The following is a 13,499-nucleotide window of genomic DNA, read 5'->3' on the forward strand; positions in this document are numbered from 1 at the left end:
ACCAGATCCTTTCCATGGTGTGGCTTCCATTCCTTCCGCTGGACTCGGTGTAGCTTGCAAATCCATCTTGGGTGCAGTGATTAGATGCAGTGCTGTTGTCCAGTGGGGAGTAGAAGTCACCTCCCTTGTTCTGGCCCATATACATCTATTCATTTGGTTGATGCAATGATCCCTTTCAACTTTAATGGCTATTCCACTTTCTTTGAGGGCCCTGATCCTCAGGCTTGAAGTTGAGTCTGTATTATTGCTAATGTCACTGCTACAAGGGAAGCCATGGTTCCAGACTACCCATTTCCTGCTGCTGTTCCAAAGGGTGTGGTCTGGGATGAGGCTTTTCTTGCTCAGGATACCGGCTTCAAGGCTGTCTCTTTTGGTTACAGGGAATGGGTGCTGATCAGAGGGAGGATCACTTGTCCCTGCTTCACCCTCTTGACCCTACCTGTCCCCATCTCCAGGGAAGCCCTGTCCACCTCTTGCTTGGCTTTGGCCTGTCTTGGCCTGTCCCAGGGAAGAACCTCCTCCCCACCTGCTCAGGGTCCCCAGTGCAGACAGTGCTTGCCCTCTGCTCAACACCTGCCAGACACAGGGAAGCCAAGAGCCCGAGGTGTGTGCTCCTGTCAGACTTCAAGGCCAGCTGTATGGCTGAGAACAGGGTGGGGCTGGTGGCTGTGTGTGGGCGAGGTCAGGACACACGTGGGAGAGCAGTCCTGAGGAGGAGGATGCCTTGAGGGTGGGGTGCAGGGTGGGGTGAGGACAAGGTGTGTCTGTGACCACGTCTGCCACACGGGGGCTGCTGCCTCTTTTATATGACCCAGAACCTGGTGCCTGGCTCCTTTCCATCTGGAAGCCCCAGACCCCCATGGAGGCCTCTCTTGGGGATTCCGGAATGTGGCAAGGCAGGAGAGGCCCTGTATCTAGCAGAGGGCCATCTTCAGCAGCAGTCTGGACGGAGGTGGAGCTCTGCTCCTGCCAGGCTCCTCCAAGCCATTGTACTCTGCTGACTGTGGCCAAGCTGCTGGGCAGGGATGGACAGCTGGGGTGGGATCATGGGCCCTGACACAGAAGGAGCAGATGGTGGTGGGTGAGAATCCCACCCCATCACACTAGCCCCAGCACAGGCAGAGCCTTTGTGGAGGCTGAGGAACCATGAGGGAAGCAGACGCTGGCCTCCTCCCTCTCTCGTTGGGCAGCCCTCCCATTCCAGGTAGATGGCCCCTCCTGTGCTGCGAGGCAGAGGTGCAGCCAGCACTTAGCTACTGTGTTGATTGCCACCCTCTCCTCTCTGCCCTCCCTCCCTTCCCCTCCAGGTTTGGTTTCCATAACAACCCTGGAAGGTGGGAGGCTGCACTAACTAGCAGGTAATGCCCAGCTGGGAGGGGCCAGAGGAAGAGCTCCGGCTGGGGGGTTGCAAGTTGAACCTGACAGGCTTCCTGGTGACCTCTCTAGAGTGGGTGGCGGGGATGAGGTCGAAACCTGGCCAGAAACATCAGACTGGGGGTGTGCATTGCTATGAGTGAGGAGACTTGCTTGGAGCCCCGGTGTGGCTGCCGATTCATTCTATCATTTTAGGCAAGTGGTGGGAGCTCTCTGAGCCTCAGTTTCTCTAACCGTAAAATGGAGGGTAGGATGGGCAGTTTCATTGAACAGAACCTTTCTGCCACTTAAGACTCCTTTGATTATTCTAGGAGTCCCACATTATTGAGCCATTTTGGCTACAGCAGAATGCTTTTCACTGCATTACCATGGCAGTGATGGCTTTCATAAGGCAGGAGCACTGTCAATCAAAGTACTAGGCCAATCCAGCCCAGAGCACAAACCTGCAATCCAGTGGGCCCAGGCAGCCCCAGGGGAAGTGAATGCACCATTTCTGGGAGATGCTCAGAAATGTGGAAATAGTCAGGTGGCCTCTGAGGCCCTGTTCTGCTTTGTCACCCCCAGTTCTGATACAGAGTGAAGGCAAGAGGCCTTGGTGAGGAAGGCACATCTGCTCTGTGATTCCGAGTGGAGGGTGCGATTTCCCACAGGATTGCTTGGGGATGGACTGGGATTCTCTCAGGAGATGGGCCAGAAGGACTTACTAAAGGCTGGAGGGAGAGGATTCAGAACATGTCCCAGAGCCATGGGCCGAGGACAGGCCAAAGTCTGGCTCCTGACATTGCATGAGGGACCCGGGTTCTGGGAGTATTGCTGCCATGACATGGTTCTGTTCAGGTTCCAGGATGGGAAGGTAGGAAAGGCTCAGGCAGATGCTGCATCCTCCTGCTGAAGCCCGTTTCCTGAGACTTCAAGCCCTCGGGGGCCCAGGGAACACTGCTCCCTCCTACAGGACATCTTAGAGCCTGGGCCTGGCCTGGCCATCCTACCCCATTCCCATCAGTGCAGTCTCCCTGCTCTGACACATATGGAGCCCTCCCTCCCTCCTTATACCTCAAACTTGCCTCCCCACTCTGCTCTCAGCTGATGACCCTGCTTCTCACCACTGAGAAAGTAGAAGCAATCAAAAGAGAAATTCCTTCCCTCATCATCCGCTTCATCAATCCACCTCCACTGCTACCTGAAATTCTGCTTTTCCTGCTCTTAAGGCCAACACTCCACCCAGACCCTGGATTCCCATCTGTCGTGCCAGCTCAAGGGCTCTGCTCCTGCAATTGTACCCTCTTCCCCAGTCACCAGCTTCCCCTCTCTCCTGGGTCATTCTGATCACCCTGCAAAGATGCCTCCCTTTGTTAATAGTCCTCCTTTCTGGCCACCATCCTACTTTGGGTCCTGCTTCACAGAAAACCCCACAAAGCCAGTGGGTACACTTGCTCCACCAGCCCTCCTGTCCCCCTCTCTAATTAGCTGTGTGTCCCCCATTCCCCTGGAAGCCGTCTTGTCAAGGTCAAGGTCATCAACCATCTTTACACTGACTCCAAGGGTCCATCTTGGTTCTCGCCCCCCTCAGCCTCCTTGTGGTTTCCTTCTAGTTGAGTCACATCCCTCGGTGGCTTTCAGACCACTGCTCTCTCCTGGTTTTCCTCCACCCTCCCCAGCAATTTCCTCCAGTTTCTTCGCTCCATCCTCCTTTCTCCTGACCTCGGGATGTTTGCACGTCCCAGGGTACAGTCCCCAGGCGGCTTCCCTTCCCTGGCGACGCTCACTCCCAGATGATCTCATCCGGTCTCCCGGCTTTAAATACCATCCGTATCCCTGCGGCTTCTAAATTTATACCCCCGAGTGGACCTCTTTCCTGAACTCCAGGCTGGAAGATCCAGTTGCCGACTTGCTATCTCACCCTGGATACTTTCATACCTAACACATTCCAGACCGGATGTTCGATCTGCTCCTCGCTCCGTTCTCCAGGCCAACAAATGTAATAGCAGCCACTCAGCTGCTCAAGCCAAAAGCCTGACATCTTGGGGTCTCCTGTCAGCCCTACTTTCAAATATACCTAGACTCTCACCATGTCTCTCACCTTCTCCACTCAGACCCTGGGCCCAGCCTCCATCCCCTCTCTCCTGGGTAATAAAATAGTCTCCTAACTGCTCAGCCACTTCCGCCCTTACCCCTCTGCATTGTCCTGCCCACAGGGCAGCCAGGGCAATCTTCCCAGAATGTAAGTCAGATCACGCCTCTCTCTGCTCCATTGCCCTTGGCTCTTATCACAGCCCATAAGGCTGCATAATCTGCCCCCCATGCCCCACAACTCTTGCCCTTGTTGGCTCAGCTCTGCCTGGGCCTATGTCTACACTGGATTCGAGATGAGCGGTACCTCTCTCTGAGCTTCAGTTTCCCCACCTGTAAAACGGTCAGTGCACAAGCAGTGTGCCTAGAAATAGAGGTGCTAATGCATGTTCTGACCACCAGGCGCCCCATCCAGTTGAGAGAACCCAAGCAGCAGGGTCCAGCTTCCCTCTTTTCCTCTCTCCCTCCCACCGCAGGGCTGAGCTCAGAGCCGCTCACTCCCAAGGGTGAACATAGACTGTCATGAGCAGGTGGATTTAGTAAACCTGAGAATTCTAGAAAATGGCAGTTAAAGTGAACCTCTGAGACCACCCAGCCCAATGCCAACCTTTCACCAGTGGGGAAACTAAGGCTCCATAAGAGCAGGGAGTATAACCCTTGCCAGCTCTGCCCTTGCCAAGGGGTGGCTCCCAGCACACACTGGGTTCTCCAAACACACCAGGCTTTCAGAAAGGCTTTGAGGGCTGAGCCCCTGACCATGACTCTTGCATGGGAGGCCTGTCCTGATCAGTTGTCCCCACCAGAATCTGGCATCCATTGCCTGAGTCACCCAGGGTGGGACACCTCACCCCAATCCCTCATCAAAGGTCTCCTCCCAGACAAGGAAGTAGGGCCTCAGCCAGTGCGGGAGCAGGCCCGAGGTCACATTTGCTCACCATGTCCCTGCTGCTTGTGCACTGACTCCAGCCTTCCATTTTACAGGTGGGGCATCAGCTTTCTCAGCTATAAAATGGGGCTAAGGGGCTAAGAAACCCCCATCGGCTCTGTAAGAAGGCACTGAATCATGTCAGTAACCGGTATCTCATATCCTGCCAGAGGTAGAGTCTGAGTGGACACCTGCAGCCACGCTGGGGCGCCTAGCATGCGCACCTGTGGATGCCTGGCCACTTCTCCAGGCTCCTTTGCTCTCTTTTGTGCACTTTAAATCATCCTGGAATCCAGGTCAGTATTCATAGTGGTCCAGATATTTCAGGCTGTAATATTGACTTCCCTTGATAGAAAGGGCAGAGGATGCTAAATTGAGTCTTAACAAAGTCTGCTGAGCACAGAGCTCCCACGGAACCACAAATAAGCCAGTGGACCTGACCACCATAGCCTTCTGAGCTACCCTGAACCCATCTCTCCCACCCGGGATGAGGTGAGGGCCTCCGGGCCATCTTCCTCCAGGCTCAGCTCTATGGCCACCTGTGGGGCTGATATGGCCTCAGCAGGGAGGACCAGCAGGCCAGGCAGCCTGGTGCCAGGAATGGCACCCAAGTCCCTCAGTGTGGCCTCACCCAGCACACCATGGCGGTGCGGGACTTACGCCATGATGATCACGCTGAAGTCCAGCCAGTTCCACGGGTCCCGAAGGAAGGTGAACGCATGCAGGCAGAAGCCCCGAGCCAGGATCTTGACCAGAGACTCAAAGGTGTAGATGGCAGTGAAGGTATACCTGAGGAGGCCAGGGGGGTTTCTCAGGGAGGCCGAGGTCCACAGGCCAGGTCGGCCTGAGCCCAGGGCAGCGTCCCTCCTGAGGGCCCTCAGATCAGGCTCTCGGCAAAGCCCCCCAGCAGAGCTGGATTGGGGGTTGGAGCTTCATTCCAAACACTGGGCCAGCTAAGGCACCTTCCTGTTTACTCAGCATGGCGCATGGGCCTTCCATGTGCCTGTGTGAACCCTCCATCTAGTTTCTTGGTTGTCTTGGTGTGAGAAGACCCCTCCCCTATCTCCTTACCCAGCCCTGGGGGTCCATGTACCCAGGCATGCGGTGGCCACTGAGGGGCAGTTAGGACACTCAGAGTTAGGCGCCTGGCCCTCATTTATGGATCCTCAATAATGGGAGCCTGGTCCATCCTCAAGCACCTACAGGGAAGTGGGTACAGCTGTCTACCTTGGGCTTGGAAAAGGGGTTGAGGTCTAACACTTGAGGCTGGGAGGGGGCTGTTCCCTGTGCCTGGGCCTGGCTGAGCAATTTCAAATGGCCCCTGGGGCCCACAGGGCTGGATGAGGGAGGCCACACCCATGCTGCTCCCCAGGCCTCAGTGGGGGATCCAGACCCTGCCACTGACTCTCTGCTGGATCCTGTTCAAACATGGAGTGCCACCAGGAGAGCCACTTTGGTAAGAGAGACTGTCCCAACATTTCATTGGTCCCCCGAAAAAGAGGAGCCAAATGCACCAGGGCCTTGGGTCTGCTCAGAACCTGTGGGTCAGGTACTTTCATTTTGGAAGAAAGGACCAGATGTCTTTTTCTAAAACTGTGTGATGGCTACAGGAGGCAGGATTTGGAAGCGAGGCAGGAGAGGGTGGTGCTGAGGCAGAGATGGGCCTGATGGCATTCTCCCAGTGGCCACAGCCTCTAACTGCATGGCCTGGGGGAGGTTACTTTTCCAGTTCTGTCTCTCATCTGTCAAATGGTCACAGTGGCTGCACCTGCCCTATTGGGTTGCCGTGAGGGTTCCAGGACACTTTGCTTATTGTTCTATGGCAGCGCCTGGCATGTACCAAGTGCTTAATAAATTATTAGACATGTTATCTCAGAACCTTCTCCAATTCCATCAGTCCTCTTCAGGGTGGATCAGGGAGAAACCCCCCACCTCGCCAACCTGGAGAGCTTCCTCTCCTGAGGGCACAACTCAAAGCATGAACTTGGCAGGACTGGAAAGAATAAAACAGGGAAAGGCTGGGCCGAGGACCCCCAGGTGGGTCGGTCCCTGGCCCTCTTCTGGGGTGACTTTGGGGCTGAGTCTGGGAGGGTGAAGGCAGGGCGGGAGGGGCTGGCTGGAGAGGTCCTGAAGATACTCACTCGACATATTTGGTCCAGGGCGGAGGGTCGTGCTGGGCCATAAACACGCAGTTGGTCAGGATGGTGCACATGATGAGCATGCTGAAGAGAGTGGCACAGGGTCAAGGAAAAGTCAAGGGCAGGGGCCAGATGGGCCGCCATGACTGGAGGGTCTGCCCCTGGGGTCAGCACCACCAGGCTAGGGATGCCAGAGCAAGGAGACAGGGGCTCCCAGGAGACCTCCCAGGACACCAGGGCCCTGCCCCACTGAGGCCAGACACCTAGTCTGCTCCACAGCCCCAACAAGGACCAGATACCCTAATCTGCACCTTTAGCAGAATCCCCTGTTGGGCCCATCCTGGAGGGAAGGGAGGAAGGGCCGGCCGCCTAGACTTCAGAGGTTTTGACCCAGGCCCCCTGGGAGCCTTGTCCTCAGCCACATTGGAGGGAGACCAGCATTTATAAACCACTCCTGAGGGACACTGTTTTGGGGAGAGGCAGGCCATGGTGACAGGGCTCCAGTTCCCTCCTCCACTTCTGTGGGAGCAGCCCAGGCCTACTTTTGAACTAGGACCTCTGCCAGAATACGTATGCCTTGTCAGGACACTCTGACCCCGTAGGTTGGCAGGGGACCACTTCTTAGGCTGCTTCCTCCTTCGTAGATGCTCTTCACTCCTGGCCTCTGCTCTGCCTAGCACACTGCTTCTCTCCTGCAAGGAGCACCCCCTCTCAGCAGCCTGACCTGACTCTTTGCTTGCTGCACCCCCCAGGGCACTGAGCATCCCTCTTTTCTCACACCTGGCTTCCTGAGTAGCAGTGCCCATCTGTCCCCACCAAAAGGGGAGATCTTCAAATGCTGGGGCTGTGTCTCAGGCAGCCTCTGGGCCCTTGGCCTTGAACTGAACTGCTCCATGCCTTGTCTGCTCCCTGACTCTTTGGCTCCAAGTCCCAGAATAGCCAGGGACAGATCTTGGGCCTCCTGTGGGCTAGGGCACCCCCACGGGGCCTCACCCAGAACTGGGACACTCTGCTGCCCTTAAAATCCTCTCCCCAGCCCAAGAAGGGAAGCTGGGCCTCCCACTCCCTGCGGCTGCCCCCAGGCTCATCACACTGCCCCAGCCTCAGCCCGGCGGGCAGCAGCTGCCAGCTGGGCAATTCCCCGGGGCTGCCCAGGAGCTGTAGTAATTGAGCTCTGGGGGTGGCCCCTTTCCTCCCCCACCACAGCTCTACCTTTTCCCCGCAGCCTGGTCCAGCCTCAGGCCTGCGGGGGAGCCCGAGACAGTCAGACTGGAGCTGGGGCTGAGCTGCCTTCTGGCAGGGGCTACCTCAGCTGGGGAGAGAGGACGTCTCAAGGAATCCATGTGAATGCCCTCCACACCTTCAGCCCTCCTTCTAGGGAATCAGGCAACAGCATGTCAGAGCCGGCTCCCAGTTTATAACGAACGAATTCTCCAGTTTCTCATCTGAGATGAGAGGAGTCAGGTTTTGGGACCACCCCACCCCCACCCCAGCCAAACCAGATTTGCTCAGCTTAGAGCCCATGTCTCCAGGAAGCCTTGATTCCCCTGGCCAGAGGGCACTGTTCCAGGAACTGGGGTCCCTTTCTCTGCCTGGGGGAGGCTCTCCATAGCCAAGCCTATCCCCTTCTCCCGATTTCAAGGGCAGGATTAGATACCCATCTCGGCAGCCCTTCCTCTACACACACACACACACACACACACTCCTCACACCCCGGCTCCCTGCCAAGGCTTCCTCACCGGACAGGCAGTTAACAAGTCCCTCAATCAGCCTTTACTCATCCCTACAGATCTATTGCTAAACCGTCTACTGAGGATCAGATGATTCCTGAAATATGAAGGTAATGATGCTAAGAGCAAGCATTTACTAGGCCCTTCCTAGATGCCAGGCTCTGCTCTCTGCATCCATTATCTAATTTGCTTCTCCCAAAAGCGCAGGAGGTAGGGGCTTTGTCTCCATCTTAGAGACGAGGAAACTGAGGCACAAAGAGGTTACCTTGAAGGATGCTACAGGAGGGAGAAGAAGGCCCCCCACCCCACCCCAAAGACAACCACGTCCTAATCCCTGGAAACTATAGACGTTAATTTATATGGCAAAAAGGACTTTGCCAATGTGATTAAATTAAGGATCTGGGGATTATCCGGGATTATCTGGGTGGGCCCAATGTCATCACAGGGTCCTTCTACCAGAAAGAGGGAAGCGTCAGTCAGCATGATGCTTGTGAGAGACTCCACCAGCTGTTGCTGACTTTGGCAATGGAAGGGGGCCAGAGACGAGGATTTTCCCGTAGCCTCTAGAAAACAGATTCTCCCCTAGAGCCTCCAAAAAGGATTGCAGCCCCACCATACCTTGATTTTAGCCCAGTGAGAGTATTTTTGCATTTCTGATCTCCAGCACTGTAAGATGAGAATCCATGTTGTTTTAAGCCACTAAATTTATGGTAATTTTACTGCAGTCACAGAAAATGACTGTAGGTACAAAGCTGGTCTCTGAGGCCTGGCTGTCCTGATGATGCCAGCCTCTGCTCTGAGCCCTGCTGCTGCCTTACCTTCTCTGCACGATGACACCAAAGAGCCCCTGGTCCCTTCTGGCACCTCCAAAGTGAAGGGCCTTTGTGAGTCACATGGCATCAGGCCTTCACCTGCCGAGTGGGAATGCTCTCCCTCGCCTGGATTCTGCCACCCACAAGGCAGGATGAAAACTAAAGGGTGAAGGGTTAGCAAGATGACCACCCAGGAGGAGGAAGAGAATTGTCATTTAAAAAAACAAACCTCTCATGAGCATAGGTGCATGGCCCTGTGTGGGAGACCGGGAGACCTCTGAACTGCTGAACTATCCCCAGATGGGATGTTATGAGAAATCAGACACACCTTGGGCTGGGCTGGGCAGGAAGGCTTCCTGGAGGAGGCATTTAGAAAAGTACCAGAGGCTGGCTAGGGTTCTCCCAGCAATTAGCCCATCTGGTCACGATGAATCTGAGGACTGGGGAGACCCCCTGATGGGGGAGCCAAGCCTCAGAGCTCTTGTTAGAGAGGACAAAAGGCCACTTGGCAGACAGCCACAATGTGGGCAGGCTCCTGGACCGGAGGACTTGGTGGGACACAGAAGAGGTGAGTGAGCTCTAACATCAGGACTTAGGCAAGAGCCAGAGTAGACAGCTCTTCTAAGTCCTGCCAGCTAGGGCCTGGGTCGCACGGTGGGAGAGGACAGGAGTGGCCTGAATGAATTTTGGCTTCTCCAGACAGAGTAGTGGCTTAGGGTGGGGTGAAGCTAATTCCTGGCTCTGCCACTTGACTGCTCAAAACCCTGCCTGACTCTTTTCACCTTGAGGACGCCAGCCCTTCCATTATTCTCAGTCACTCCTGTGCGTGTGTGTGTGTGATTTCTTCCTACCTAGACCGAGCCACAGGTCCATGTCACTCTGCCCAAGCATCCTCAGGTCCCCTGGGGAGCCATGCACGCAATCAAAACCAAGAGCTGAGTTAAGCACACTCCCGGCCAGGACACACCTGTTTGCACTGCCTGGTGGTTTCAGGCTGATGACTGAGTTGGGTTCATGTGTGGGCAGAGGCAAAGGCCAGCTCTCCAGGGCTAAGCTCAGCGGAACATCTTTAATTCTGTCATGTCATTGTCCCCAAACACCCACTCCCAGCCTCATGATTAAAATGCCAGCAAGGACTGGCAGCATGGGTTATGGGGAATGCCTGGAACTGGGGCTGCCTGTCTTTAGATCCTAAGGAGGCAAAAAACTCCCAAAGAGAAGGGAATTAACAGGGGAAGTATTTTCACATATTTGTACTATTAAACGAACACACACACACACACACAAACACACACGGTTTGATTGCCCATTTGAATCTGCTAGGAGAACATGGGAGGATTTTGTGAACAGATCCTGAGTACCCAGGAAGGCAAAATGCTTCTCGCCATGAACGTGCGTCCTCTCTGAATGTGACTGCAGTGGAATTTGGAGTTCTGTTGGTTTCTTTTATTTAATCCTCACAGGAACACATTCTGCAGGATTATAACAAAAATACATCAGAAAAAAAAATTCCACATGCCCATATTTACTTTTTAGGCAACTTCCCAGGGGCGCACTGCAAGCATGGAGCCCAAAGCAAAGCTAAACTGAGTTATCGTGTGCTTGCCACCAAGTCACTGGGATTGGTGCAAATGAGCGGGATTTCTTTCTCAAGAGCTGGGGCTGCATTCCTGCCCCTTTTTAAGTTTGTCTTTACAACCCTATTGCCCATTCCAAAGGGCCTGGCGTAGAACTTTGCACAATGGGGACTTAAATGTTCAAATGTCTATAAAAATGGAAGTTGAAAATCAGTGCAGAGTTTCAGGTTTTGCAACACGAAAAAGTCTGAGACATCTGCGCCACAACAATGTGCCTAAAGTTAACATGACTGCACAGGACACTTAAAAATGGTTAAGATGGGGGAGTTTCCATTGTGGTTCAGCCAAAATGAATCTGAGTAGTATCCATGAGCACGCAGGTTCAATCCCTGACCTCACTCAGTGGGTTAAGGATCTGGCATTGCCATGAGCTGTGGTATAGGCCACAGACACAGCTTGGATCTGGCATTGCTGTGGCTGTGGCGTAAGCCAGTGTATACAGCTCTAATTTGACCTCTAGCCTGGGAACCTCCATATGGCACAGGTGTGGCCTTAAAAAGACCAAAAAAAAAAAAAAGGTTAAGATGGGAATTCTGTTGTGGGGCAGTGGGTTAAGGATCTGGCATTGTCACTGTAGCGGCTCGGGTTGCTGCTGTGGCATGGGGTTCGATCCCTGGCCAGGAACTTCTGCATGCTGTGGGCATGGCCAAAAACATGGTTAAGATGGTCAACTTTATGTTATATGTTTTCTACCACAATGAAAAAAAAAATAGAAGTAGAAAGTTGATTATTCAAAACCTGAAATCTGCATGCATTAGAAATGCATAGTGACAGCTAATGGGCATGGGATTTATTTTTGGGGTGATAAAAATGTTTTCGAATTAGACAGTGATGACAGTTGCACAACATTATGAATATACTAAAGTCTGCCAAATTGTACACTGTAAGTGGTAAATTTTATGGTATGTGAACTATGTCCTGATTAAAATAAAGAGAAATACTTGAAGCGTTTGTAGATTTCTAGGACTCACCCTGGCAACGGTGGTCTGGAAAGGGCTAGGCATCTGCATGTTTAACAAACCTCCCAGGTGCCACTCACAGACTGACATTTGGAAACGACTGCCTCAGAGCAGTGTGTGCTCACATTGTAAAGACCTTCCTAAGATGCACATTCTAGGGAGGGGCCCGAGATTTGGCAGTTCTTCTAAGATCCCTGTTATGCTACTGCCGCTGCGGGTTAATGTACCACACTTGGATGGCAAGCCTCAAGGACACAGAGGGGCTACTCCCAAACCCCCGAATCCAGGCCCCTTCCTCTCCCTCAGTGCCCTCTGAGCCCGCTAAGGGGCGCTGTTGAAGGCCAGCAGTGCGCTCCCATCCCCAGGCAGTGGAGCGTCAAAGGCAGCACTCAGAGCTCAGCACAGGGCCTCCCTGATGTTCAGCCACTTCCCTGGGGCAGCTTCCCTTGGGGACAAGGTCCAACTCAGAGCCCTCAGGGCTGGTCCTGCAGGTGGAACCAGCCCCTCGCAGCCTCATAACCCCAGCTCAACAGACCCTCTGGCCAGGCTGAGGAATTCCATCACCCCCACCACCTGCCTGGCCCACCTGCCCCCCTGTCCTCAGTTGGCCCACAGCCCAGCCTTGCAGGAGCCCTGGGGCTGCATCTGGAGCCCTGGGGCTGCATCTGCATCCCAAGGGGCTGCTGTGGCTGCCAAACAGAGCTGGGTTGGTTAGATACCTGGAGGAGAAGCCCCAGTTGGGAGCAGGCGTGCTTTCAGGGAGGCCACGCCCTTGGAGTGAGGCTCGAGACAGGCTCAGAGCAAGAAGAAGGCTGGCCTTTCCTCCTGCCACACGGTCCTCACCAGGCTGTGCCCACACACCGGCAGGAACACCACCTCCTTGGTGGCTGTCTAATCACTTTTAGGGTTCTGTCAAATTCCCAAAGGGGCAAGGACAGGGTCTTATTCGCTTGAGAGCCCAGGGTGCTGGGCAAAGTGCCTGGCACCTACAGGGAGCTTGGGAACCATTGCAGAATGGCTCAAAATTAAATCTGCAACCACCCTTGCCTCACAAAATGTAGCTGTGGCTGGCAGGCTGCCTCCCGAATACAGCCCCTCCACACAATGTCTGCCCACCTCAGAGACCACCCTCCTGATGCTATGGCATAGCCTGCATGGAGTGGGGGTGGTTTCCGGACATAGATGTGCCTCAGAGACATGCGAGAAAGGCAGGAGAAGGCTAGAAGGGGGCTGGAGAGGGCCTGCGTATAGAGGACAAAGGGGGCCCAGAGGCCCCCCATCATTGGCCCCTGGGGTTGGGATCAGGCTCTGGGGCACAGGTGGGCAGACAGTGGAGCCAGGAAGGAGCACCCCTCACCCCTGCAGGGGCAGTCAGCGTCTGTCTCAGTTACTCAGCTCTCCACTGGGCAGCTGTTTCCCTGAAGTCTCTTGTCCTGCCCAGAGGTTAATGGATGAGGCCTTCGCCTTGGCCTCAAAAAAGGTCCACCCAGAGGGGGAGCTGAGGGGAGACCTAGGGGAGCTCTCTTGGGCAGCCCGCCAACCCCACTACTAATCATGCCGATGAGCCCAGCAGCACTGATTCAATTACTGGCCTAGCCAGCTGCAGCCAAAGCAAAGCTGCCCAGGCCCTCACGGTGTAACAGGCGCCTCCACAGCTGGACACCTGCCCTCCCTGCAAGGCTCCATGTGGGGAGACCCTTTTCTGAAGCCCAGAGAACAGCTGTTTCCCCACCCCATGCTTGGCCTGAACAGGGCCCTCCTAGGGCCCAAGACCAGTCCTGGTCCCTTACTGCACTGCCGCCCTCCCACAGCTGTCCTCCGCAGCCTGCAGCTTTTTTAGGCTGTGGTTTATAT

At 54.7% G+C, this 13,499-nt stretch overlaps 1 protein-coding gene across 2 annotated transcripts in view; it reads right to left on the minus strand.

Moving 5' to 3' along the window:
• The window catches only part of SCN5A (sodium voltage-gated channel alpha subunit 5), a 104,261-nt gene that overhangs the window by 73,367 nt on the left and 17,395 nt on the right, over positions 1-13,499 (minus strand). The window contains exons 4-5 of one of the 2 annotated variants that reach the window (XM_047770337.1): positions 6,511-6,600; positions 5,030-5,158 (exon numbers count right to left, since the gene is read on the minus strand). In XM_047770337.1, the coding sequence (XP_047626293.1) occupies positions 5,030-5,158; positions 6,511-6,600 (219 nt within the window). Of the gene's footprint in view, positions 1-5,029; positions 5,159-6,510; positions 6,601-13,499 lie in introns of those variants that run through there. The other variant, XM_047770345.1, reaches the window with a different exon arrangement.

The sequence above is a fragment of the Phacochoerus africanus genome, chromosome 1, assembly GCF_016906955.1.
Source record: "Phacochoerus africanus isolate WHEZ1 chromosome 1, ROS_Pafr_v1, whole genome shotgun sequence".
NCBI classification, from domain to species: domain Eukaryota; kingdom Metazoa; phylum Chordata; class Mammalia; order Artiodactyla; family Suidae; genus Phacochoerus; species Phacochoerus africanus.